The 27,110-nt window shown below is 39.3% G+C and overlaps 1 protein-coding gene across 3 annotated transcripts in view; it reads left to right on the top strand.

Annotated features, from left to right (window-relative positions):
* The window catches only part of LOC121854265 (metabotropic glutamate receptor 1-like), a 68,617-nt gene extending 43,082 nt beyond the window's left edge, over nucleotides 1-25,535 (top strand). For 2 of the 3 annotated variants that reach the window (XM_042348808.1, XM_042348807.1), the window contains exons 14-22: nucleotides 5,646-5,888; nucleotides 6,780-6,884; nucleotides 7,034-7,204; nucleotides 7,488-7,615; nucleotides 10,185-10,307; nucleotides 11,776-11,928; nucleotides 13,189-13,292; nucleotides 13,763-13,938; nucleotides 22,567-25,535. In XM_042348808.1, the coding sequence (XP_042204742.1) occupies nucleotides 5,646-5,888; nucleotides 6,780-6,884; nucleotides 7,034-7,204; nucleotides 7,488-7,615; nucleotides 10,185-10,307; nucleotides 11,776-11,928; nucleotides 13,189-13,292; nucleotides 13,763-13,938; nucleotides 22,567-24,657 (3,294 nt within the window). In that variant the 3' untranslated portion in view covers nucleotides 24,658-25,535. Of the gene's footprint in view, nucleotides 1-5,645; nucleotides 5,889-6,779; nucleotides 6,885-7,033; nucleotides 7,205-7,487; nucleotides 7,616-10,184; nucleotides 10,308-11,775; nucleotides 11,929-13,188; nucleotides 13,293-13,762; nucleotides 14,002-22,566 lie in introns of all 3 variants that reach the window. The other variant, XM_042348809.1, reaches the window with a different exon arrangement.
* Nucleotides 25,536-27,110: the final 1,575 nt, after the last annotated feature.

Raw genomic sequence — 27,110 nt, 5'->3', positions numbered from 1 at the left:
GCACCGGCTCCTGAATGTACCTGAACCCGCTCCAGTGTTGGTCAAGTCTTGTCTTGCAAGAGCTCACACTCGGTACCGTCACAACACTCTCTGGTAGATTGTTCCAAGAGTTTACAACCCTCACTCCGAAAAAGTTTGCCCTCACGGTTTTCTGGACTTGCGGCTTCTTCAATCTTGAGCCGTGACCCCTTGTGGGGCGAGCGTCCGCCAGCTCCAAGTAAGGACACTCAACTAAGTAGTGCCCCCTGAGATGCTTATACACCTCAACTAGGTCCCCCCTTGCCCGTCTGTAGTATAAGCTAGGTAAGTTCAGGCGCACTTCAATCTCTCAGGGTAGCTGAGGTGCCGAAGTGCAGGCACCAGTTTGGTGGCCCTCCTGGTGGCCCTCCTTTGAACATTTTCAACCAACTGACAGTCCCTAGCATATCTCGGGGACCAGATGGGGTGACAGTACTCCAGATGGGGAAGCACTTCACTCCTGAAGATCGCTACAAGGGACGGACCCTCTAGATATCTGAACGACCTTCTTATAAGACCCAATAATTTATTTGCCTGATTTACCTTCTTCTCGCAATGGCCCGAGAACTTCAGCTCATTGTCAACATACACACCTACAGGTCCTTCTCACACACAGTCTCAACTAGTACAGTTTCTTCATCCCGTTGGGACATACGATACGCCTCCTTACCGTTGGTATGCCCCAGGTGCATCCTCTTACACTTTCTGACATTGAATCTCACCAGCCATTTCTTTGACCATTCCTGGTGCCCACAGAGGTCCTTTTGCAGTTCTTCACAGTCCGCTTGGTTCTTAATTTCCTGAAATAACTTGGCGTCATCGGCAAACATTTGTATGGAGGAGTGTACAACATCAGGCATGTCATTTATGAAACAAACAAGCAACAGTGGGCCCAATACACTACCCTGTGGTACCCCACTTGTGACAGGTACAGATGACGATTTCGTGCCATTAATCACCACACACTGCTTGTGGTCATGTAGAAAGTCTTCTATCCACGCTAGGACATTTCCCCGAATTCCATACCCTTCCAGTTTGATTTTCAGCCTTTCGTGGGGTACACTGTCGAAAGCCGTGGCAAAATCTAGGTAAATATTGTCGATATTACCACTCCGTTCCAGAATATGGGTCCAAATATCCAATACCTTGAGCAATTGTGTTAAGCAGGAGCGCCCCGGCATAAAACCGTGTTGGCAATCTTTTACAAGGTTGTTTCGTATTAGATGTTCCATTGCGGCATCTCTGATAATACTCTCAAGTACTTTACATATTATGCTGGTCAGGCTCACCGGTCTATGGTTGTTCGTGGAGTGACGATCGCCCTTCTTGAAGATAGGACTCACATAAGCCTCTTTCCATTCACTGGGGACCATTTGTTCATCCAGGCATTTACAAAACAGGACCTTCAGGGGCTCTGCAAACTCGTTGCACACCTCTCTTAGCACTCTAGGATGCACCATGTCAGGTCCGGGACTCGTATGGACCTTTAGCCTGGACAGTTTATTTCTAATACCCTCTTCTGTGAACACAATGTGGGTCAGTGCTGTGTCGAACTGTCTGTCCTCAAATGCAGGAAGGTTAGTTGCATCCTCTCTTGTGAACACCGAGGAAAAGAAGCTGTTCAATGCCTCAGTTTTATCCTGGTCAGAATCTGCGTAACTACCATCCACCAGCCTCAGGTCTGATACTCCTACTCGCGTTTTCAATTTCGACTTTGCATAGCGATAAAACGCCTTTGGGTTTGACTAGACCTCGCTTGCAACCAGCCTCTGGAACGCCTTTTCAGCCCTCCTACACTCTATCTTTGCTTGGTTTCTGGCTCTTGCATACATCCTCCTGTCTTGCTCATCATTTGACCCAACCCACGTCTTGAATTTCTGGGTTTTCTTCTAAATTTTGTCGACTGCCGCATGGTTCATGTGTAGGGATCCCCTCATATTCCTAGAAGCACTGGGTTTGGTCTTGGGTATATATTTATCAATCAAATGGGTCATTTTACTAGTTATGATATTCAGCGTAGTGTCTGCGTTCTTGTACCTTAATAAGTCAGGCCAGTTAATACCCCTCATCTCTTCCCTCATTCCATTGTAATTTCCCTTGTAATATTTGCACCTTGGCCTGGCCTTATCCTGAACTGGGTAACAGTTAAGTCTGAATGACAACACTATATGGTGACTGGTGCCAACTGGGGCAAGGTGTTCCAGTTTGGCCACCATACCCTCTTCGTTTGTTATGATGAGGTCAAGTGGCTTGGGTGTTTGCTCCCCTCTGTAATGTGTCGGGTCTCTAACATGTTGGAACAGAAAATTATCTCTCAGAGTTTCTACAAAAAGAGTAGCAGGATTATTCAAGTCATTCGGGGTGGACTCGTTTCTCCAGTCGATGTCGCTATAGTTAAAGTCCCCCATGATAAGGAGGTGGCTAGGGTTGAACATCGCTGCATCGTTTATTAAGGTTTTTAAGTTCCTTTGATTTAGTGGGCCACAGTTTGGGGATCTGTAGACACACCCGACGATAAGTAAGCCCCCTCCCTTTAATTTAATTTTACACCACTTGGACTCTTCAAAAACATTCTCTCCCTGTACCCTCGCCTGGCTGGCTCTAAGGTCTTGCCTAGCGTAGATAACCACAGCCCTCTTGCAAGTTTCTTGAGAAAAGTTCGTAAATGAGTCATATCCAGCAATACTGAACTCACATTCCTCTGGGTCGATTCTCCTGTTCTTGTACAACAGTTCTACAACACTTACAATATCTGGTTGGTGTACTCTTAGTAGTGTTTCAAACTCCTCTCTCTTATCAAGGAACGTGTCAGTATTAGTGTACATGACATTCAAGCCAGAATTTGTTCTCGGTAACGTCTCTGCTCTTAGTAGTAAACCCGCTCCCCCCCCATTCTCAAAAGCTGCAGCATTTGCTAAGTACACTGTATTTTGCAGGGTGTGGTTAGAAATGTCATTGTTTACACGGCGCTCGCCTCCTCCTGTCCGGTAGGCTGAGCTGGTGCCACCTCCCGGGTTGGGGTTGAGTAGGTGGTGGGTGCACTGCTGCCCCCTGGCCCTGTATCGGCACACTTGTTTCCATTACCCTCCCCCTGAGTATAACCCATGTACACCTGTCCCCGTTCCTCCTCGACCCCTCCCTCTTCTGCTTCAAGTCCTGCAGGAACTTCTTGTGCTGTTCCCTCTGCATTATCGTGCGATCTGGGTGAATGAATACATCCCGAAATGCCTCGCTCCTTGCTAAGTTTTTTGCCTGCCGAATAACCTGCCATTTCTCCTCACTCACTAGTGTGATCCTGAGGGGGCGAGGCTTAGCCCCCTGCTTTTGTCCCAGCCTCCTCACATCCTGAGGGGTTGATGGAATCTTCAGAACCTCTGTACAAATATTTTGAAACAGCACCTTATCTTGTGTTTCCTTACTCACAGTTCCCTCCGCCTGGCTCTCTGGGACTCCAAAAACTATTACAGTAGTACCCCGCTTAACGCGGTCAATTGAACCCACAGGGTACCGCGTTAAGTGAAAACCGCGTTAAGTGAACAACAGAACACATGGGATTAATTCCAATAGAGACTGGCCCGACCCCCAAACTCCACTTTTTGACGACACACAACTATGTTGTAGTAAAAATATTATCTTAACTTTATGATGGTATGCACACACAATTAATAATTAAGAGAAATATCAATAATATTAGGTTTTTTAACACTTACATTAGTAGAAAAGATGGCTGGGCACATGGGGATGGGGGGTTGGTTCCGAGGCAGAGGGTAGATTATTGGCCCTCACCTGTATCACTTGTATCAATTGTATCACTATCCACCACAGAGGCTTGCAGGGCCTCTTTGTCAAACCCCTCAAAGTCCTATAAGTCCATATCCTCACTATAATTATCACTATCACTGACTTGAGCCGGCTGTGGTGGGTGGCGGGTGAAGAACTCGGTAATGTTTTGATGACTGGGCGACCTTGTGCGCATCGTGCCCGCGCCGCTTCCCGCGTATATGAGTAGATGAACCGCGTTAAGTGAAAGTTCGGTTCATGAAATCAGACTATAAAATCGCTATGAACCAAGGGCAACCTGTACACACCGCGCCTTTGAGACGTTCCTGGTGTTCCTCCTCTCCCCTAACAGTAGGTCCGTGAATTTTCATTTCTTCGACACACTTCTTCAAAGTCCCAAGCTGTTGTAGACCCTGTTCTGATCCTGCATTACACTCCGCCCCCTCCCGTGGCCCTCCTAATACGTCAGCATAACTCGTCTTAGCAATCACCTCCATTCTATTGGCTACTTCCTCAGTCTTAGCAAGGATCTCCTTCCCAACTTGCTCCAGTTTGGCAACCGGCAGGGCTCCAGATTCATCTATTTTCGTCCCTAGAGGACTCGTTCCCTTATGGCTTGCAATCGCTTCATTCACCTTGACTATGCAGCCAGGGCAATACCAGCATCAGCCCTCATGGTTTACGGCAGTTAGTAACTTCCTAAACGTTGCATTAATCAGGCCTGTGTCCTCCATATGCGATGTCTCCTTGCAGTAATCACATATCAAACTCTGGCGGTCAAGTTGTTGTGTATCTCCCTGTGAGTGGTGTATTGTAGGCACAGTTTCAGTCCTTGAGAAAGCACACAAACAAAATAAAATTTAAAGTCTCTGTGGCACCTATGGCACGAATAGGCTGGCAGTTGTCCTTACCAGCTTGATTGCCAATATGTGTTCACTTTAAGTTATTTACAGTCTCTTCTGCGGACACTGATGACACTATGAACTGGTTTACCTAAAATCACAGTACTACACTCCCTGGTTGGCCTTTATCACAGCCGTGACCACAACTCCTTAAAAAAAATAAAATAAAAGCTTTGTCATGTGGCAGTGATTTTGTGGTTATAGGCCTTGTGACCTTGGCTGTACCTCCAACTCGGTGGAAATTGAGTTTTCAAAAATACAATCGCGTCTATCATTAAAAGTCCTACATCGATTTACACTTTCACATCACTAAGATGATCTTAACGATCTTATGTAGTCACTGTCCAATTTCTGCCGCTCTACATCGAAGGCCCGAATGCCGAACACACTTTGTTACAGAGACGCAACACGACCCGCCCGCCCAGAAAAGTAACGTTACAATTTTAAATGATGGACAAAATGCATGGATATATAGTTTTCTCTAGTGCATTGTCACATATTGGTTTGCCAGCTCCATGTATCAGTAACAGGATTCAAATACAGTGTATACAACATGTGTATTTATAAAAATATCTGCAAGACCAAAACTTAAATTACTCATCATTTGAAATTTTGGCAATTCTCTGCACAAAAGTATTACCAGATAATTTGATCCACATAGTACAGTACAGTATACCAGTACCTGTAGTGGACTGTACAAACTGTTCTAAAACTAGCGGTCTAACAATGCTCATTAAACCACAAACCACATCGGCCCATGGGTAATGATACTTTTTGGGGGTTACTATACTGTATAGTACAGTATACACATAAGCATTTTCACATTTCCTAAGATCAATTACCGTATATTCATGATGCAAAGCCTCATAAGGAGAATTTGTACTTGATGAAACTCCTGTAAATTTGGATGCTTCTTACAACTAACTTGTTTAAAAAAAATTTCAGGCATCTACAAGGGAATTGTCATACATTATCTTTGTGGGGATGATGGTGTCATATTGTGCCACACTGCCCCTCTTAGCTCGGCCAACAACCCTAAGTTGTGCTGTATCACGAATCATGCCTGGACTCTCCTTTGCCATGATATATGCTGCTCTTGTTACCAAAACCAACCGCATTGCCAGAATACTTGCAGGAAACAAGAAGATTATGATGCGCAAACCTCGTTTTATGTCTGCCACTGCCCAGGTAAGGACCCAAGAACATAGTATTATTGTTATAGGATACCTGGTACACATTTTCTTATCATACAACTTGGTGGCACTTGCCTGAGCTTTCTTCTATACTAACACCTCTCTCACATATACCAATACAGTATCTCCTAGTGTACTGGTAATATCTTTATCATTTGATTTACTTTGTAGCATATTGTATGTGGCCAGTTGTCAAATTTATCTTTGTGTTTGTCTATTTTCTTTTTGTTAGGCTTTTAATTTTTTTTTTCTTTTTCATAAGCCATACATTTCTTATTTCTTATTTGTTTTAATGTTAATAATTCCACATATTGGAAATTCTCTTAAGAATTACACTTCTTGCCTGTAATATACCGGTATGTGCTATTCTGATTAGCAGTGTGCATCTCCCATCACTTCTCTGGTCATAAAACAGGATCATTACATATAACCTGTGACCACAACAGCAAACCACTTCAGTCTCGCCTGTATTCTAACACTAAATAGTTGTCTGTCTTTGCATTTAATATTGTTTTTTTTATTTCTCCATAACAGAAAATAAGGAATCCTTGAGGAGCGTATCATCAATGAAATTGTTTCGATTACAAAAGAAGAATATTTTGAGTGTTTGGACATGTTTTTCATAAATGAGACCCAGTACTGAGGGCAAACTTAGGTTATTTGAACCCAGTTGAATTCGGGGGGGGAAAAGGGATTCATATGTATTCCTCCACTTTAATTATCAAGATAGATCAGGTTAATCTTATCTGGTAAGCCATCATTTTCCAGAGCATACATTTTGCGAGTGCATCAGCCACATCTAGTATATTACATTAGAGATGGTGGAATTCTCACCAAAACTTGATCATTTAGAATACAGGAACTTCATTAGACTGGCTCTTCCCAGGTGATCATCACATGTATACTTATCAGTATTGAAGTTGGCATCATCACCACCACCCTCATCCTGGACCCACCTGATGTTGACCACATCTACCCTCGCCAAAAGGAGGTAAATCAAAATTTGTGTATTGTGTTATTTATATCTGTAGTACTTATTACCATTGCTGTCTTAAATGAAAGAAACACCATATTATTAAAGGCACTGACTTCTTGTAGTCAACCTTAAGATGACCTCATCTTACTCTCCTTGCATTCCAGGTTAAGTTAGTATGTAACACCCCTCCTCGAGGTATTATAGCACCCATGGGTTGGGACTTCTTCCTCATTGCCATGTGCACTGTGTATGCTGTCAAGACAAGGAACTTGCCTGAGAATTTTAATGAAGCCAAGTTCATTGGATTTTCAATGTATACAACTTGTGTTATTTGGGTAAGCATTGAAACTAATTACTGTACAGAACTTTACTACCAAATGAATTTCTGTTTAGAATTCTGAAATAAAAGGTTGTTCTTCAACTTTTTTATACTCAGAACTATAATTGTCATTAATATTTCACTGTTTTATATAAAAAAGATGAGAATCATTCTTTTAGTCTTGCTAATTATTTGCTATAATGAGAAAAATACAGTTGTTTTAAAATACACAATTTTTTTACACAGATGCTTGGGTATTGTTCCAAGAAACAAGATTGAATTACATTTTTCACCAACAGATGGCTTGGTTACCCATCTATTTTGGCAGTGACCACAAGATCATCTGTATGAGCATGTGCACCTCCCTCAGTGCCATGGTCACCCTGGTACTGCTCTTCTTTCCCAAGATCTACATCATGCTCTTCAGGTGGGTTGTGGTTGTCTAGCTCAGGTTTTCATCTAATTTATTCCAGGAAATAAGGTGAAAAATATTGTTATGTAAGTTTTATTGTTGATTCTTTTCTAATGAAAATGTGAATTGGTATTATTACAGATGAAATCATAATTTTTGTATGGGTGAGTTTTTTCGTAGGATAAACAGTGAATAGAAATAGAAACATTTTTCCACATAGGCATGAGCTACTGTAGGCACCATACTATGCAGTCCGTACTGTTGCACAGTTAAGGATTATTTGGCTACAATGAAACCTGTGTAATCAGACCCTTCAAGCAGCTGAGGGCCTTTGATCAGAATGGTGGTGTGATCTGTATACATAAACACAACCACTGTACAGTACAGTACAACCAATTACACCTTCAAGAGTGAGGTGCTTCCCAGCCTGGAGTATGGTCACCTCATCGGGTCCCAGAAATATGCTGGTGACTGTCAGTTGATTGAAAATGTCCAAAGGAGGGCCACCAGACTGGTGCCTACACTTCGGCACCTTAGCTATCCAGAGAGATTAGAGCGCCTGCAACTGCCTAGCTTATACTACAAACGGGCAAGAGGAGACCTAATCGAGGTGTATAAGCATCTCAAGGGGCACTACTCATTCGAGTGTCCATACCTGGAGCTGGGGGACGCCCGCCCCACAAGGGGTCACAGCTCAAGGTTGAAGAAGCTGCAAGTCCAGAAAACTGTGAGGGGTAACTTTTGGAGTGAGAGTTGTGAACTCTTGGAACAATCTGCCAGACAGTGTTCTGACTGTGCCGAGTGTGAGCTCTTTCAAGACCAGACCTGACAAGCACTGGAGCAGGTTCAGATACATTCAGGAGCCAGTGCATGCCCAGTACTTGCCAACAGTGCGTAACAGAGACATGACCTATCGCCCAAGCAGCTAACGCGCCAATCAGTGGTGAAGAGGATAAAAGTAAAGTAAGTAAAAGTTGGGGTAGATGAGGTTACGCTTGTAACCCTCCGCCGCGCATCGGGACCCACTCATTGCACGGGAACTTTAAAAGAAGCCTTGTGGAATTATTTTAATTTTCCAGTACAGGCGTTCCAAAAAACGTACAGATTTTGGTTTTTAGGATTTCGGATAGGGGATTTTCAACCTATTGGCATATGCTATACAGGACCTGTACAATACACTAGGGTAGTAGTGCATTCAGACCAGTGTGGTGGTGCATAGAGACTAAGGTGGTGGTGCATTCGGATTGGTGTATTCAGGCAATGTAATTGTAGTGTTTGGTTGAATTTACTGTACTGTATCTTCCTTTGTAAGTGGAGATCATCATGATTTTTTGGTAAGTACAGAACTTATTATTTTTGCATGAAATCTGACTTTAATCTCCCCCTTAAATGCTATGTCTGAGTGTAACACGACCAGCACTGTTGGGTTAAAAATAAAATTTTGTGCTTAGACTTGGGCACAGTCCCCTCTGAGTGAGGTACCTGTACCCTATTATACAGTGTACAGGTATTCCAAAATCCAACAAAAAATCCGGAATCTGTGACACATTCGGCCCCAAGGATTTTGGATAAGGGTTGTGTTAGCACCACTGAAATATTGAGAGGGATCAGATTGCATAGTGTTGTATGTGGCTGTAGAACAGCTTTTGGTTAATATTGACGACTGACCCGCGAAAGAGTTATTTGTTTTACTGTTTATTTTCTTACTTTATTTTCATCAGTGATTTCTGATATGATAATCATTTCTTGTGCAAATGTTTCGTTTGGTTGATAATTAGATCCTAGGCGTGCACTAATTTTTTCTTCTCGGTGGTAATGCGGAAGTGACGTCTCATCCCAGGATGTAAACAGCCAATCATATTGACATATTTCAAAACACTCTGCTGCCCAGGTTTGATCAACGTCAATGCTCCATGTATGCGTAAGAACCATTCGCTATGGACAGGTGCTCTCATGTCCACATAAACATAAAATTACACCATATCATAGATAGTTCTTTCTGTTTAATACTCTGCCCCCTGGCTAGGAAGTTAGGTAAGGTTAGGTAGGTTTGTTTGGTTAGGTTGTTGAGGTCTTCTAACAACACATTTGCTTGTTTTTCATATCAACTAAGGTTAGGTTAGGTTTAGTTTAGAAATAACCACTTTTTAACACATTTGCACAAACTACGGCAGTGTCCACTATAAAACACAGTGAAATTGCGGCATTTTTATACTAAATTTCTATGAAAAATCGGCCGTGGGTCAGTCATCAATAATTACCCAACTTTTTACAATCCTAAATAAATGACATAGAGTTTACCAGAATATCCTTTCATCCAAGACCCCCAGAATTATACACCTTCCTGCTCACATATTGTACAGTACAGCCCATTCAAAAAATGGGCCCTTTCAAAAATATTTTGTTTTATGGATCTTTTAGGGTTTCAGAATTTTGAATACAGAATCTTCAACATGTATCACTCTTTAGGTAGTTAAGTTATTTAGGATCTTAGTAAATAATTTTTAATTAATTATTATTTAATTTTCTCCTTATCCTAAATAATGATTACCGGTATTCCATATGAACATTTCTATTGTTCCAGACCAGAGAAAAATGACCGTTCAGCCTTTAAGACAGCCACAACAGTCCGGTGTCACATTGGGTCATCCAGCAAAGCCAGTATGTCAAGGCCCTCTGACCCCTCACCCAGTGCTGCTATTGAAAGGTGAAGAATTAGGAAACTAGTTTAGCCAAAAAAAGCTGACAAGAAAAAAATAATATTCTCAGATATTTTTATTTATAATAATAGCTGGTTTGTAGCATTATTATTTATTGATGATATTAACCAATTTATAATAAATGAAAAGTTTCATCCACTGATAAAAACATTTAATTAGGACAATATATTGCTTTATCTTCTGTAAAAGTGACTTTGTGATGATCAGTACTGTATGCAGTCATGTGTTAAGTGTACTTATTATTTGTTGAATGTATTCTATTGATATATTGCCTAGTAGGAAATATTATCTCAAATTTCAACTAAAATGCAAGTAACTTCCCGGGTTACGGATGTGTACTGTTCCTGGAGGCTATCCATGAGCCAAAAGTAACCCTTTCATAGGGAACCATTGAATACACATAGTACACATAAGGTACAGGTATCCCCAAATTTACGATCATCCATTTTACCATATTCCGCGTTAACAGTAATTAGGTTTTAACACACTTGAACAATTTACGTTCAGCAAAATTCGCATTAACGATAGTTTTCATGAGGTCAAACTTGCTCATGCAAAATGTAAACATTAGGGAAGTACATATTTTCTTTCACTTGTCAAACCAAAATGGTCAATATGCACAGAAACTTCTTTTCCATCCACCAAACAGTGTCACCTACCCACGAGCTGCCTCACAGCCACCCTGTGTATTACAGTCCTCATGCTTTATTCAAATTTGATCGTTCCTGCCCTGGATCATGTAATTAAAGTTATGGTTATTTATATTTGTGTAGCCTTGTGATCGCTGTGATACACTCACCACACAGCTTCACGGTGGAAACCTATAGACGTAAATTTTTATGCCTTATGATTATTTATTTTTTCATTTTCTGTAAATAGGATTGTGTGTGTATGTAACTAAGTAAAAATACAATGAAGAAAATTACGTACATCATGCCCTTCAAATTCGCGGGGGCTAGGTTCTCAAAATGGCTGCGAATCGCCAAATCCGCAAATAACATTTGCTGACTGGGGGTGGGTGGGGGGGTACATTTTTACATGTGTACAAAGAAATGTATATTCCCATTAGGTGTTTACCCTTAGGACAATTATTTCTTTTACCTATATTGTACATACAATACAGGTAAAGGAAATTACTGTCTCTAGAATGAATGGCTCCCTGTCCCGGCCACAAAAATGTCAGCAGACATTCTTGGGTACATCCAGAGTGTCATCCGCGAATAATAGAGGACCGCAAATTATCCGGGAGTACTGTATATCTACCCAAAATTACGAGTTAAAAATACTTTAAACCTTATGGCTGCTTCAAATTTCTCGAATAAAATATCTACATACAGATACTTTACATCAAAAGTCACTGACCATGGGAATGAATCTTATCACAACGTCTTGAACTGTTTCATGATAATAATTCACAATATTCTCTACTCCCTCTCCCTCCCTGCTTACTGTTAGCCTGTATGTTGGACCAGCCATGTTGGGTATTGGGCAGCCACAACTGTCTCTTATGCAGAGGATTCGGTCCACTCTGGGTATGCCCTTCATCCCACCCATCGGTATCCTGCCCAGAGACCCAAATCCACGCTCCATGCTCAGAAGGGAGATCAGGTATGTTTGAACATCCCCTCTAACAATATAAAAAACTCTAAGGGTGCATACCAGTGCACAGATCTCTTCCTCTGCATGGAAATTTGACCTTTACATATGACCTTGATTTTTGACACATGCTTCTCCAAAATTCAACTACTGTACTGTACTTCTTCTGTGACCAGTACCCAACCTATCTGTCATATTGCAGCATATTTAAAATGACACATTCCAGTGCCTAGTAATGAATGCTCAGGTCAGTCATTTTCCTTAAAAATAATCAGCTCATTCATTTCATGACTAACAAACAATCCAGCCTCTAAATTGATCTACCCATTCATGAGATGTTGTATACACACATGTATACTTTTTTCTGTTGAAACTCAGTTGGGTTCACTAAGATATGATATACAGTATATATGCAGTGTATCATAGTTTACAGTTTGTCTTCTACATGCTCAGGAGTACAGAGGGTCCCCTGGTTACGAACGGGTTCCGTTTCTGAGGACTTTCTTAAAGTCAAATTTGTACGTGAGTTGGAACACGTGCTATGTGAATACCGTACTTAAAGAACGATGTTTAAATTCCTACTACTGTATACCATAGCCTAAGTCCTTATTTACATCTAAAATCACTTAATTTAAGACAAAAGAAGAAATACGATGACAAAATATAGTAAATGAAAGTAAAAAATAAGTCATCAAGTAAATAAAATACTGTAAATTTCAAGTTTAAACCTGTTCGTATCAGCGGGCGTTCATAATTCGGACGTTCGTAAGTTAGGGACCCCCTGTACCTATACTGAGATTTTCAACAAAATCCCATTTTGGACCAAAACTGCTGAAAATGCAAGCCTTACGCCTTAGTAATTTTTCGACCTTAGCATGCTGATCCCGAATCTATGGTCCGTGATTCGATTGCAGGATAATTAGTGGTCGTAATGATGCAGTTTTGGTGTGATAATGATGTTTTTATGTTATTTGGGGAGTACTTAATTAGTTAAATCCCTTACATTCCAATTCTGAGAAAAGTATAATTTAGTCGAAAAATTACTAAGGTGTAAGGCTTACAGTTTTGGCCCAAAATTTTATTTTGTTCAAAATCTCAGTATGGGTACTCCTGGGCATGCTGATTCTGAATCTATGATCGACGATTCGATAGCGAGGTAATTAGTGGTTGTAATGATGCTGTACTGTAATTAGATATACAATATTACCTACAATCAGTTGACATACAGAGTAACAAAATAATTAATTGCTTCGTAATTTATTTTGTGTGCAGCGTGTGGAGTGATGCAAGTGGCAGCGCTGGCACGGGAGGAGCAAGTAGCAATAATCGGGACATGATGCTGAGAAGAGCCTATGGTTCACAACTTGACTTGACAGGTCAGATGAAATTGCAGAATTTTCTTAATTTTTCTCCTTTTACTGTGTGCAGTATTTGGATTGTAAAACTGGAGTAGAATATCAGCACTTCTTTATACTGTTGTTATAATCTTCATATCACAGCATTCCAAATAAATGCTAAAATTTTGGAGTAGAGGTTAAATCTTCAGTTTGAAGTGTTCTGCTTTTTTCATAATAGGTGCAGATAGATTAAATCCTGGCCACTGAATATGTGTGTGTGTTTATCAGTGTTTGTAGTGGCCAGCCACGAATTTTTACATGAGTCCCTGTTTCCATTTTTCCCATAAAGTTAAAGTATTAACTTCGAATGTTTTGATAAAGCACTTTACAAGAATGTAACCCCGCATATGTTGACGTCCATTTGCTTAGATATATAAGATAAGTTTATAAGTATAGATTACAAAGTGACTAAATAAGATAGTGTAAGAGTGAGCTATGTCTTTCTTCAGGTGGAGATATGCTGTGGAGCCGTGAGGATAGAAGCAGCCAAACAACAGATGACCTCCTGGACCCACTCATCCCTCGGCTGAGGCGACGCGTTGCTCGAGCAGTGAGGGAAAATGATATTGATGTTTCTGAAGGAAGAGAATTCTTCTCCATCACACATAACTGGATGATCTCACAGGTGTGCCCAGGGGAAACACACGACAAAAAGATGGAATGATGAATTTCCTTCCAACTTCCTACTGTAAATATATGTATTTACTTTCTTTTATCTTAATTTTGTAATTTTATTTTATTAAATTTTTTTTGCTCCTTTTTTTAAGTTGTTAACCGTACAATACACTAATCACTTTTACCGCACGCTTAATTTACAACAAGGCATTTTCCTCGCATTGTGTTTAAACCATTTATTTTTTATTGTTCAGCAAGAAGTGTTCCTTGGTTGTTTGGCTGTTGCAGTGTTGGTATTTTGTCTGTTGTAGTTACAAAGGAATTTGGATTATAGTGAAGTATATTAATGGTAGGTGAAAGATGAGTCACCCAGGGCATCACAACTATGTGAAAAACAAAGGAACCGTCATCTCTCTCTATATCAAACCCAGTAAAGATATTAGAACATATTCTTACTGTACTGTATTGTACTGTACTTATATTTCAACTAATTTACCTTTGCCAAAACTTCTTTATTCACATAGTTAATATTTTCATTGTGTTTGTCAGTGCCTTATTATTTGCTAAATCTTCAGTTTTTGCTCTGTATTGTATTACCTGTCTGCCTGTGACTGAAACTTTACTGTTGTATTAGACTCCACTCACAAGCTAGAGTACTGCTGATTTAGAACACTTCTTTATTATTCTGCTGGTTCGCTGATGGTGTACATAGACTGGAACCCTCAATAACCCTTTCAAATTTCTGGCCATGTCCAGTATAGTAAAAGTTTATTCAAGAAATTAAAGCAGTGAGAGATTGATTACAGAGCATTATCAAATCTTTTCACCAGTGTCCCCTTGCTAAAGACTGAACTTTTACTGTTTTTACTTTTATCCTCTTCACCACTGATCGGCTCATTAGCCGTTTGGGCGATCGGTCACATCTCTGTTACGCACTGTTGGCAAGTACTGGGCATCCACCGGTTCTTGAATGTACTTGAACCTGCTCCAGTGTTGGTCAAGTCTTGTCTTGAAAGAGCTCACACTCGGTGCCGTCACAACATTTTCTGGCAGATTGTTCCAAGAGTTCACAACTCTCATTCCGAAAAGGTATGTCTTCACAGTTTTCTGGACCTGTGGGGTCTTCAGCCTTGAGCTGTGACCTCTTGAGGGGCGAGCGTACGCCAGCTCCAGGTAAGGACACCTGACTGAGTAGTGCCCCTTAAGATGCTTATACATCTCAATTAGGTCGCCCCTTGCCCATCAGTAGCATAAGCTAGGCATGTTCAGGCGCTCCAATCTCTCAGGGTAGCAAAGATGAAGATGTTTGAAATAGGATGGTTGAGGTTATATGGCAAGTAAAGCACTGTGGCAGGGAATTCTACACAGGGCTCATCCAGGATATACATATAAATAAGTTTTGGTAGCAGAGGTACAGGTGTATAGTAAAATGGAACTTAAAACAGAAAATTTATGCCACCATCCCCCTTTAGATATCACAGGGATGATTCTGACCATTCGTGTATTGTATATTTTACTCCAGGAAATTCTTCTAAGTTCTCCTCACAGAGAGAAGGATGCTGGTACAGAGCCCATGTAGAGAGCAGCGAACAATGAACAGTGGCATAGATTTCTCACATACCTCTTCCAGGGGAAGATCCAGGAATATCAAGGGGGGGGGGGGTCCAAGAAGTTGTTGGTTAAGTAATCTGCAGAGACGTGGGTAGAGGTGTTTTTCCCTAAAAGCATATCATTAAGTAAAAAGGTGGTACAGTACTAATACAGAATCCTGAGAGATTGAGAAAAAACATCCGGAACTACATCTCTCTGTGACTAGATAGAAAAAAATAAATTAAAGGGACTCAAGAGGTAGGAGAGATATTTTACATGTAAAGATAAGTAACAAACTCTCTCATACACTTTTGGAATGTCAAGAGTTACTGCCTGGGTGTCACCATTACAGTCTATCGAGTCATTTGTGGAGTGAATGTGTAAGGAAAGACAAAAGATTAGGAGTGGAGTGACCTATACAGAAGTCTTAATATAGATCACTGAGTAAATTGTTAATTATAAGGTAAGTGGTCCCCAACCTTTTGTAGGCTCTGGGACACATTTGTCATTGTAAATACAGTAAGTTCTCACTTATCTTCGGGGTTATGTTCCTGAAAACGCGACGTTATGCGAAACAACATTAATCGGATCAATTTTCCCCATAAGAAATAGATAACATACGGGAGTTACTTTCCTCAGCCTCCCTTTGCCCCATGAAAAACATTGCATATACAGAAAATCATTGCCATTTCTATAGAAAATAGTATACAAGTGTATAGATATATAACTATTAAGTTTGTATTGGTACTCACCGATGGGCGGTGGTGGTGGAGCGAGTGCGTGGTGGGTAGTGAAGAGGAGGAGGCGGATGGCGGGAGCGGAGGAGGAGGAGAGCGGGAGCAGAGGAGGAGGGTGAGAGCGGAGGCGGGCGGGAGAGGAGGAGGGTGCCTCCTCCTCCTCCTGCGCTGACTGGGGATCCTCCTCCGCTGTTTGCTCCTCCTCTGTTGTTGTTTGCTCCTCCTCGGCTGCTTTGTGCTCCTCCTTGGCTGCCAGCTGTTGTGAAGCTGCTGCTTCTGCCGTCCTGCGACTGACAAATGAATCCAGTGTTGACTGCTTGGTGCTACTCTTCTTCGCCTTATAGATCTCGGTGTAACAACCAAGACTGTCATCAATGCTGCGTTGAACCTTTGAGCTACGTTTTCTGTTTGGGTCGTCATCTATAAGGATTTGCATTGCTTGCTGCAACATGTTGAACGATTTTGCCAGCCTCTTGGAAGTTAGCATTCGTTGAGGTTCTTCTTCATCTTCGTCGTCTTCAACGGGACTGTGTTCTGTTAGTTGTTGCAGATCTTCGTTGGTGAGCTCTTCTGTACGGTATGCCAGGACATGCTCAATATCCTGATTCCAGCTCATCAAAGCCTGCCTATCTAGTCAAGCTGAGGATATCCCTATTCACATCTGGGACTAAGTCCGTGAATTCCATAAAACTGTCGACGCACTCGGGCCGCAATTTACCCTACACACCATTCAGGCAACTTTCTGAAACCTCTTCCCATGCCTTGTCAATGCTGTCAATTGCATGAAGAATGTTGAAGTCACGCCAATATTCTCAGATCGTGGGTTTGTTTTCTCCGTCTGTAGCCATGAGCAACTGGGCCATGGTACAGCGTAAATAATACACATTGAATGCGGTGATGATGCCTTGGTCCATAGGCTGCATCAGTGCTTTTGTGTTGGGAGGCAGAAATACAACTTTTACACTGTCATGCAAATCATCGAGATTGGGAGGATGAGCTGGAGCATTGTCAAAGGTCAGAAGAATTTTGAAGTCAAGGTTCTCCTTGGCACAATATTCCTTCATTGCAGGGATGGCGTACATGTTTAACCACTGGCTAAATATGGCGCCGGTTATCCATGCCTTTTTGTTTGCCTTGTAAATGACAGGAAGGTGATCCTTAGAATAACTTTTCAGGGCCAGTGGGTTATCAGCGCGAGAAATCAGCATAGGCTTCAGCTTGAAGTCGCCGGCAGCGTTCACACCAAGCAGCAGCGTCAAGCTGTCTTGCCGCTTTAAAACCTGGCGCTCTTCCTCCTTGGATATATATACCGGGTATATATATATATATATATATATATATATATATATATATATACATACATACATGCATACATACATACATACATACATACATACATACATACATACATACATATATATATATATATATATATATATATATATATATATATATATATATATATATACACACACACAGTTAACCCTCACTTTACGCGGTCCCACATTCCGCATTTCCACGTTTATGCGGTGCCCTGCCGGAACCCAGGATGCTCACATTCCGCGGTGCGTGTACCCCTTTACGCGGAGAGCGGCTGGCGAGCCGCGCCATTTTTGGATCCAAACCTCCCTCCATCCGCCATGTTGTGTAAGCTGCGCGAACATGGTGCGCACAAGGTCGCCCAGTCATTAAAACATTACCAGTTCTTCACCCGCCACCCACCACAGCCGGCCCAAGTCAGTGTTAGTGATAATTATGGTGAGGATATGGACTTATATGGACTTTGGGGAGTTTGACAAAGAGGCCCTGCAAGCCTCTGTGGTGGATAGTGATACAATTGATACAAGTGATACAGGTGAGGGCCAATAATCTGCCCTCTGCCTCGGAACCAACCGCCCATCCCCGTGTGCCCAGCCATCTTTTCTACTAATGTAAGTGTTAGAAAACCTAATATTATTGATATTTCTCTTAATTATTAATTGTTTGTGCATACCATCATCAAGTTAAGATAATATTTTTACTACAATATAGTTGTGTGTCGTCAAAAAGTGGATTTTGGGGGTCGGCCCGAACTCTATTTCAATTAATCCCATATGTTATGTTATTCACTTTACGCGTTCCTCACTTTCCGTGGCACCCTGTGGGTTACATTAACCGCGTAAAGTGAGGGTTGACTGTATATATATATATATATATATATGTATATTTTTCCCATTTTCTATGGCTTTTTCTCTGGACTGGTCTGTGATAAATACATACATCCTGTACACGACAGACTCTGGACAAATGGCAGTTTCTCTCTCTCTCTCTCTCTCTAACTACTGTATAATGTCCTCTAAAGTTTTAACATATTTTCATTATTTTCACTCAGATAAAGAATCCGTAATAATTCACAGTTTTCTAATAAACCCTTGCGGGCTCCATAATATGGTTTCGCATGAACTACAGGCTGGGGACCACTGTTCTAGGCATTTGAATACAGTTACAAGTCTTTGCTATTGTTGAGGTGAAGGAAATTTGTTGAAAATTTTAATTGTTGGATTTGTCATCTATTTTGTCGTTGGACTAATGTTGGCATCTTTCTCTGAAGAGGAGAAGTGTGAAGAGTTGGACAGAACAGGAAAAAGATCAGTAGAGCATTTCTTGAGAACAAAGAGGGCAATCTCTACTGGACCTGGAGTGTTGTCAGTTTTTAAAACATCTTTGATTTTTTCTTATCTTTTATTTTGATTTTGAAGACCAAAATTTCAGGAAGCTCCATGTCCAGACGAGAAATCATCTGCTCGCCTCCTGCAGGTTTGAGTTACAGGCAAACATTTGAGAAAGTAGATAGTCCTTCTCAACCATCAGGTGAGTTGAGAGGAGGAATGAATAAATGGCTACTGAAGTTGGAGCTGAATTCGTTAAAAAAGGACCCGAAGTGTTGCTGTTGTTTAAGTTGTTCAGTGGTCTTTTTTTTTAACAGGATTAGCCCACCAGGGCACAGGTCAATGACCCATATCAGGACATGAGGGTAAAAATATGATGACGGTAATAATAATAATTAATACAAAAAATTAAAAATTATGAAAAAATATTAGATAAAAATACAGGTGCTCCTCTACTTAAGAACGTTCAACTTACAAACTTTCAGAGATACAAACATCATCACTGAGGGGGGTTACCTGCCAGAACAGGTGTTTAATGTGGATGAGACTGCATTATTTTGAAGAAAATTCCAGACAGAACAAACATTACCTAAAAGGAGAAGAGTGAACCAGGTTTTAAGGCTGTATTAAAAGGTATAGCTGTCCTAAATATCCATAATCTTTTCATTTTTATAATATGTTTGGTATCTACAAGAGTAAAGTTGGACTTACAAACAATTGGACTCATAAACAAGCCTCATTCGTAAGTATAGGAGCACCTGTATAATATAATGATAATAATAATAATAATAAATAAATAAAATCATTAGTGAGAAACGATATACTGTATGTATGTTGTGTTGTCAAAGTAAGAGAAACAATTGAAACCCTGCAATTGTGTACAAATGAAGCAGAAAGTCAGATCAGCAACCTGGGACTTGGTCACAATTTTCGTGATGCCATATGGCATATGTTTATATGTAGTTACTGAGTGTAACTAAAGTACAAGGAAAGGTCAATTGTATATAGATCCATTGTATAACAGTCAACACCTGTATTACAGTTTTTTTTTTTTTGGCCTTTATGCAGCGACAAACTATTGGACAATGCCTTAGGACATCTGTCTGTTATCTTGAGGGTTTGTCTGATAGGTTTAGGGTGTTCATTATAACTGTAATCCATTATATACAGTGTCCATTATACTGAGGGTTTACTGTAGATATTTTTCTTAGGTCGCTGGTTAACCCAGACCCATAAAAAAGTGCTACCTGTACAGTACATTACATTACTGATGTAGTGTGATAGACAACCCCACCCAGTTGTGTACCTTATATATAAACCCTTACCCAGTGATCAGTGCAGATGAGGGTGGTGTACAACCCTGCCAATTTAGAAGTCAGGAGTTGTGTCCCAAGCAGTTCAACATATACTTCTCACTTGGCCACTTTAGGTAAAGTAAGAAGTATAAAATAGAATTACAGTACTTTACTAATGCACCTAAGGTTAAATAGGTTTGTTCTTCTTATCCAATGTTGGTACAGGAGAAAACCAGAGTACCCACACTGAATAAAACCCCCCCCCCCTTCCCTCATATCTGTCTTGGGCCAAGGATTGAACCCAGGACATAGTTATGAGATGTATTCGCATTAGCATACCACCATAAAACAAATATTCAATGTTGTGCTATTTTATCATTATTGTATTTATTATTTACATTCCTCCACTTTTGCCTTTGTCCTGTCTGGTTTCTGTACTGAGGCAACTCTCTTGCTTTAAAAATTATAATGTAACATTGTGTAAATAAGACACAGTTACTAACTATAGTCAGCAGTTTTTGCATGATACTGTAGTAATTGCTTTGTATTATTATAAATGCTGCTTATGGGTTTATAGAACTTGAATGCAAGAAGTTTATTAACTGACATGTTTTGGGAAATTTTATATAAGGTTTCATGTGATAACTGTTTAAAGCACTAATAATAATAATAATAATAATAATAATAATGTAACATTATTATTATATTATTATTATTATTATTATTTCTTAAGTAAAATTGTCATACAGTTTTACAGTTGGATAGGCATGTATATAAACTATGCAGTTCAAAATGAATATGGACAGTGTAGGTACAGTATATACAGTTTCCTATGTGACAAGAGAGTGCAAGTACCAGGTAAACAATAATAGTAAACAGTAAGGCAACATGATCAAGGATAGCTGACAAAGCTCTCAGATGTTTATTTCCAGGAGGGTTCCAAGAAAATTTTATTTTTGGTCTCCTATGCTAACTGTTTAAAGCAATGGTGGTTCCCCACCTTTTTAGTCTCTAGGTTAAGTGTCCAAAAGGTTCATGACTGTTTGATTTACAATGAATTGAAGTTAACTTCTTATGGGAAAGAGCAACTAGGTAAGGTAGTAAGAGTAGCTAGGTTAAGTAGTAAGAGTTCATAGATTTCTGTCAATCTTCCTCCCCCCCCCCCCAAAAAAAAAATAGTTGTTCTACAAATTTGAGAGGTGTTACTGTAGTTACTGAGTAAACCACTGCACTGAAAACAGTTCATGCAGTATGTACACCAATGATTCAGATTATAAGTATGATGAAGGAATACCATATAGGATGTTGCTGTCAACAGTCTTGACCAAATGATACAATTTTACCTTTGTTTTGAATGATATAGTTGGTATTCCTCTTCTAACTTAAGCTTGCCAAAGAATCCCTTTTACATCTCTCACTAGAAAGAAGTACAGGGACCATCTTGAAAGACAAAATGGATGCTTTGCATTGAAATGCAGGGAAGTTGGGAGACCTCATCACTATACATTGTTTGGTTTATGAATTAATTTTTGATTTAGTATTTTCAATATGTGTCAGCTTTCTAGGCAGTTAGTCAGTTCTCCCGTTACAATCTTCCCTGTCCAGTGTTGGTTCACAAGAAAACTGGAGTACCTGGAGAAAATCTGGCCTATGATGTTTTGTAGGGTCACACTGGATAGCACTCTTTTCACATCTGACCAAGGGATTGAACCCAAGATGCACTGAGAAGCAAGTGTGCTACTGCTGTACCAGTATCACCAACACACATGAGATGGTACTGCCCTTAATCTTAGGAAATGTAAACTAACAATGGTTACAGAGGTGCATTTCACCATAAGATGCCCTAGCATCTTAGAGGGATACTGCAAATGTTCAGTGGTAGAGATTGATACCATGAACTTCAGACACTGGTTGCAAAATTAAAAGGATAATGGTTGGAAATCAAGTCTGTATTGATATTTAGAGATACAGGTACAGTACTGTAGTTCATTAAATGCAATCATTTAGGGGACTACTGTACTGTGTATACAAAAGAAATAAATTTATATATCAGTATTTCATTAAGAAATAAGTACAGTACCTAGCAGATTTTGTATAAACACCACTACACATACAGTACAGTATATAGCATGTGCATATTCACTACTGTGCTTATATCTGGTGTTCTTGACAATATTCACCAATTTACTTACAAATTATGATTTGAAAAGGATTTTTTTATCAACAGACAAAATTACTTTAATATTTATCAAAATATTTCAAATGTTTCCCCTAGTGTTTTGGTTGGATGATATGGAAGGTAAGAAGATAAAATTTGTATTTACTGTTGTTTTAATTATTAATAAAAATAAATTCTTCTTTGATAAAGGCTGAAGCTGCCAAAAGTGCTGTGAACAGGCAGAAGAACAGTGAAGCTGAGGTGTGGCCAACCACCACGATCATCATCAGAGAAGATTTAGAAGTAGAGGAGAAGGTGAAAGAAGAAAAAGAAAGTAAAGTAAAAGAGCCACTGGCAATTCCAAAGCAAAATGGAGTTGTGAGCGACTCTGAGCATTCAAATATCAAAAATAGTTATGATGCTTCCCAGGAAACATCACAATCAGTAACTAAGAAAAAACTGGACACAAAACAATCTCCAACTCCTGGATATGACAACACTGAGCATGACAAAGTTGAGCTTCCAGATCAAAATAGAAATGAAAAAAATTCAGTAGCTTGTGGTGGTAGTCCTACAACACAGGATGGTAGTAACTTGTGTAATAATAATAATTGCTCTCAGCTTACAAAAGTACAAGACAATAATATCCCTAGTGAAAATAATAGTTCATCACCCAAGCAACAGAAGTGTTCTGAAAATCAAAATAAGTGTTCAATTAATAGACAGACTAGCACAGATTCTCAAGTTGTAAATTTTATTGGTTATGGTTCAGTGATGCCATGTTCCAGAGATGAAAACTGGACAAAACAAAGATCAGTCAGTTGTGATAACAGCATAATATTGAAGAACAAAGTTGTACCCTTAAGCCAGTCAACACAAACAGAACAATCTCATGAAAAACAAGGATGGATTTCTAATAGTGACAGCAGAAACCTTGTGGCAGAAACTAATGATAATAATGGAAAATCAGATCTTCAAAACCGCAAGAGAAAAGTAGGAGTGTCAGCCCGGGTGTCAGATGTTCGCGGCATCCTCAAGTTCGTCAATTCTTCTCCCACAGAGAGAGAGACGAGAGTTTCATTTGATTCTCATTTTTCTCCAGTAAAAGTTACTACTGAAGATGAGTTACTATCACCAGTATTATCTGATGATGACCTTGAGAGTGATAGTCAAGCTGGAGACAAACAACTTGAGCATCACAAGTTATCAAACAACTCAGCGTGTGCAGACCAGCATTCCATATCAGAAGAAACTTCTTTTAGCATCCTTGAAGAAGCCCTCAGTGCTGAAAGTGATATTGAAGCTTCAGATAACTGTGAATTAAAGACTATAATCATCAGATTAGGAAGTGATGAAGCAAATGTTAATATTCCAACAAAGGTTAAATCAGAAGTGAATGGTAGTCTAATAAACTGGAGACCAAAGCCTGGTAAAAATCATAAAGTACTATCATACACTCCAGCAACCTATAGTTATGATAATCCCTCTGCTAATATTGATTCAGAGGTTTTATACAATGTACAAGACTTACAAGGTATAAAGACCTCTGATGTGTCTTCAGTCAGTCATCTTACACAGCATGAAGGAGATGAAGACCCAAGTAAGAGATATGCAAGTGAAAATGAACTAGTCATATTAGATTTATTACACAGTACCTTCCCACAGAAGTATTATAATCCTCAAGGGACACAAGTCCATTGCAATTCTAATTTACCACAAAGTCTTATCACAGAATCACCTACATTTCGTGATACAGTAACATCGGAGGATCCAGGATCTACTTCTCATAAACGCCTCACAATAACTCCACCAGAACTCTACAGAAATTCTCCGACAAAACAACTTAGTCCTTCACAAGACCCAGACACTCACTACCTCCAGTATTACAGCCATTCCATTCCATCTCACAAATCACATCCATCAGAATACATTTTTGACACACAAGAACATAGTCATCATCACAAACAACCACACAGATCTCCAGCACAAGTGAACCCAACAGTAATCCCAGCAGATTTACAACAAATTGAAGTTGACTCTGGTGGTTTTTCCTCTGATTCTAAACCAAACCAACATTGCACTTCTGTTGAAGCACCAAGACACATCACTTCAACACCTCAATCTCAAACCATTTTAAAATCACACTGTCAAGTGGTAGAAGAAGGGAGACACACAGAGAGGAGGCTGTGTAGAAATGATACTGATGATGATACTGATGAAAGTACAACACCTATTGAGGAATTCTTCAGGACTCATGGCATTAAATTTGATGTTACATCAACAAAATCAAAAAAGCTATAAATATTGCTAATTTTTAGATTTCTCTACAGAATCTATATGGGCATTCCCCGGGTTACGGAAACTCTGGTTGCGGAAATTCGCTCTTCCGGATTTTGTAAATTACAGAATGACCAATAAATTTGGGATACGGACAAAAACTCGCCCTTACAGAGATTGGGTAAATTTTTAAGTTAAAATTTTTGTTTCAATACTATTAGGAAAAAATGTACAGAAATTATACAATTTATTTCGTGTGGATTTCTTGGTGGTTGGTACAATACTGTACTGTACAGGGCGAGGCAGGAGTCAGTAGTGCCCCTCCGTCTCCCTCCCAGTAACTCCGATAACACCACCTTACCTCACCACCTCACCTAATGCAGCACTCAACATTGTTTGTGTAAGTTAAATTCAAGTGCTTTGTATATTTATTATCATGTTATATCATAAAATAATCAATGTATGTGTTAAAACAAATTATTTTCATTCATAAATGTGCTCGTATATACGTCTTTTTGCCGAAAATATTTCCTTGGGAACGCATCTCCAATTATATAACAAGTCAATGGGAATATTGGTTTTGCGTTATGGAATTTCACGTTACGGACAAATTTTCAAGGACACACACCTTCCGTAACCCAGGGGATGCCTGTACTTTAAAATAATGTAAAAATTACATAGCCCAAAATATGAACAACTGAACTGTAAACGAAAATAACTTACACAGGTTTGTAAGTACAGTCAGTTCTGCTATAACACGATAGTTGTGTTTTTGTAAAAGATCGTGTTATAGAAATTCATGTAATAGAAATAACAGGGCTTATGGAGAAAATAGGGTTAGGTGCAGATTACTTCTCTAAATCGAAAAAAAATTAGTAGTTAGCCTAACACAAAGGTTAGCACAGTCTAAATAAATGTTACATTCATATCTAATAATGAAATCATACAGTAAATGTAACACTTTACCTTGAAAAAATATGAATATAACTTGATGGGGGAGAAGGGTGATTTTGAGGTTGATAACATCGAGCTTCTCTTCAAGGGTTATAGCCTTTCTTTTACGATCATCACCGGGAATGCGATCACCAGAACGCTTCTTGGAGATATTCTTCTTTACCATATTCACAGTTAATACCACAAAATTGGAGAAATATTAAGCAAAAATCGCGTTACAGCAAACAAGCGTTCGCGTTATACAAATATCGTTCCTCTATTCATAAATCGCGTTAGAGCCAATTCGCATTGTCAAAGCGCGCGTTATAGCAGAACTCACTGTACATTACTGTAATGTATATCTACTATACACAGCACTGTGTATAGTACAGTAAGACCAGCTTTCTTATGTCATATAATTTGAATGGTTACACCTTCATGAGGCTTATTTGCTCAATATGAGACCGTGTACAGTAATTAAAATTTATTTACCCGGTATACATAAATAACACTTAAAAGATTATTTAAGGTGACATATCAGTAGTTAGCAAATTATTACTATTTTAATGTAAATCTTTCAGGGTGTTTAGACTAGTAGTGTTTCTGCTTCAGCTTCTCCATATTTTGTGAAGAAGTACAGTAAAGTGTTTTTCTGTGTCAACACAACATCAACAGTTTCACAGTATTTGTAGTTACATGTAACTTTTTTAACTGTCCACTGCCTGATTGTCCTACATGCTTTTAATTATAAACAACTGTAATAATCTAAGCAACAGTACATAAGTACACATAATGGGTAGATTCTGGAGAATTACCTAGAAGAGTGACATGCTGACAATCCTGATATTTAGGATTGTATATAAAGTTTATATATATACTATACATATATTTTGATCCTGCTTACTAGGAAATAGTTCTTGATAATCTTATAAAAGTTTAAACCATTTATACTTTTAATATTTATAAATAAGAGTGTCATGAAGTGATGGTACAGTATTGTGTATATTTTTGTTACCAGCTAATACTTCCTACATGTAAATGGGTGAGTGATCAGTACATTATTAAAAGGAATAGCTCTCACTAATTTGCTGTGTTTGACATTGTTACTCATATTAGGAGTCTGAGGACAAAATGTTAGTACTGTATTAAAAGGTATCTTCCGTGTCTAGAATTTCTGTTAAAACTTGTAGTGTTACACACAAGTGTATACAGTGATGTAAGATTCGTAGCTTCATAAATATATTGTTGTACAAACTTTTCACATTTCCTGAAAACAGATTCTCCTTTATCAATTGTTAGATGGTTTAATTTTAGCTTTAATGTGCCATGTATATTATAAATTTGTGGGGAACTTACACTTTATAAACCAGAATTTATGTATGCTATCTGTAGTAAATCATAATATTTATAATATTAAGAAGTAATCAGTCAAATGAACAAGTAGGTGCCATAAAATTAGCTGCAGACCAGATTCTCATCCTATAGTCATTCCATTTCATTAGAAGTAATTTTTACATTTGTCACTTGACAGAGGGAGGAGTGGG

The sequence above is a fragment of the Homarus americanus genome, unplaced genomic scaffold (assembly GCF_018991925.1).
Source record: "Homarus americanus isolate GMGI-L3 unplaced genomic scaffold, GMGI_Hamer_2.0 scaffold54443, whole genome shotgun sequence".
In the NCBI taxonomy this organism is placed as follows: domain Eukaryota; kingdom Metazoa; phylum Arthropoda; class Malacostraca; order Decapoda; family Nephropidae; genus Homarus; species Homarus americanus.
Note: the sequence above shows the minus strand (reverse complement) of the source record. Positions and strands in the feature narration are given on the sequence as shown.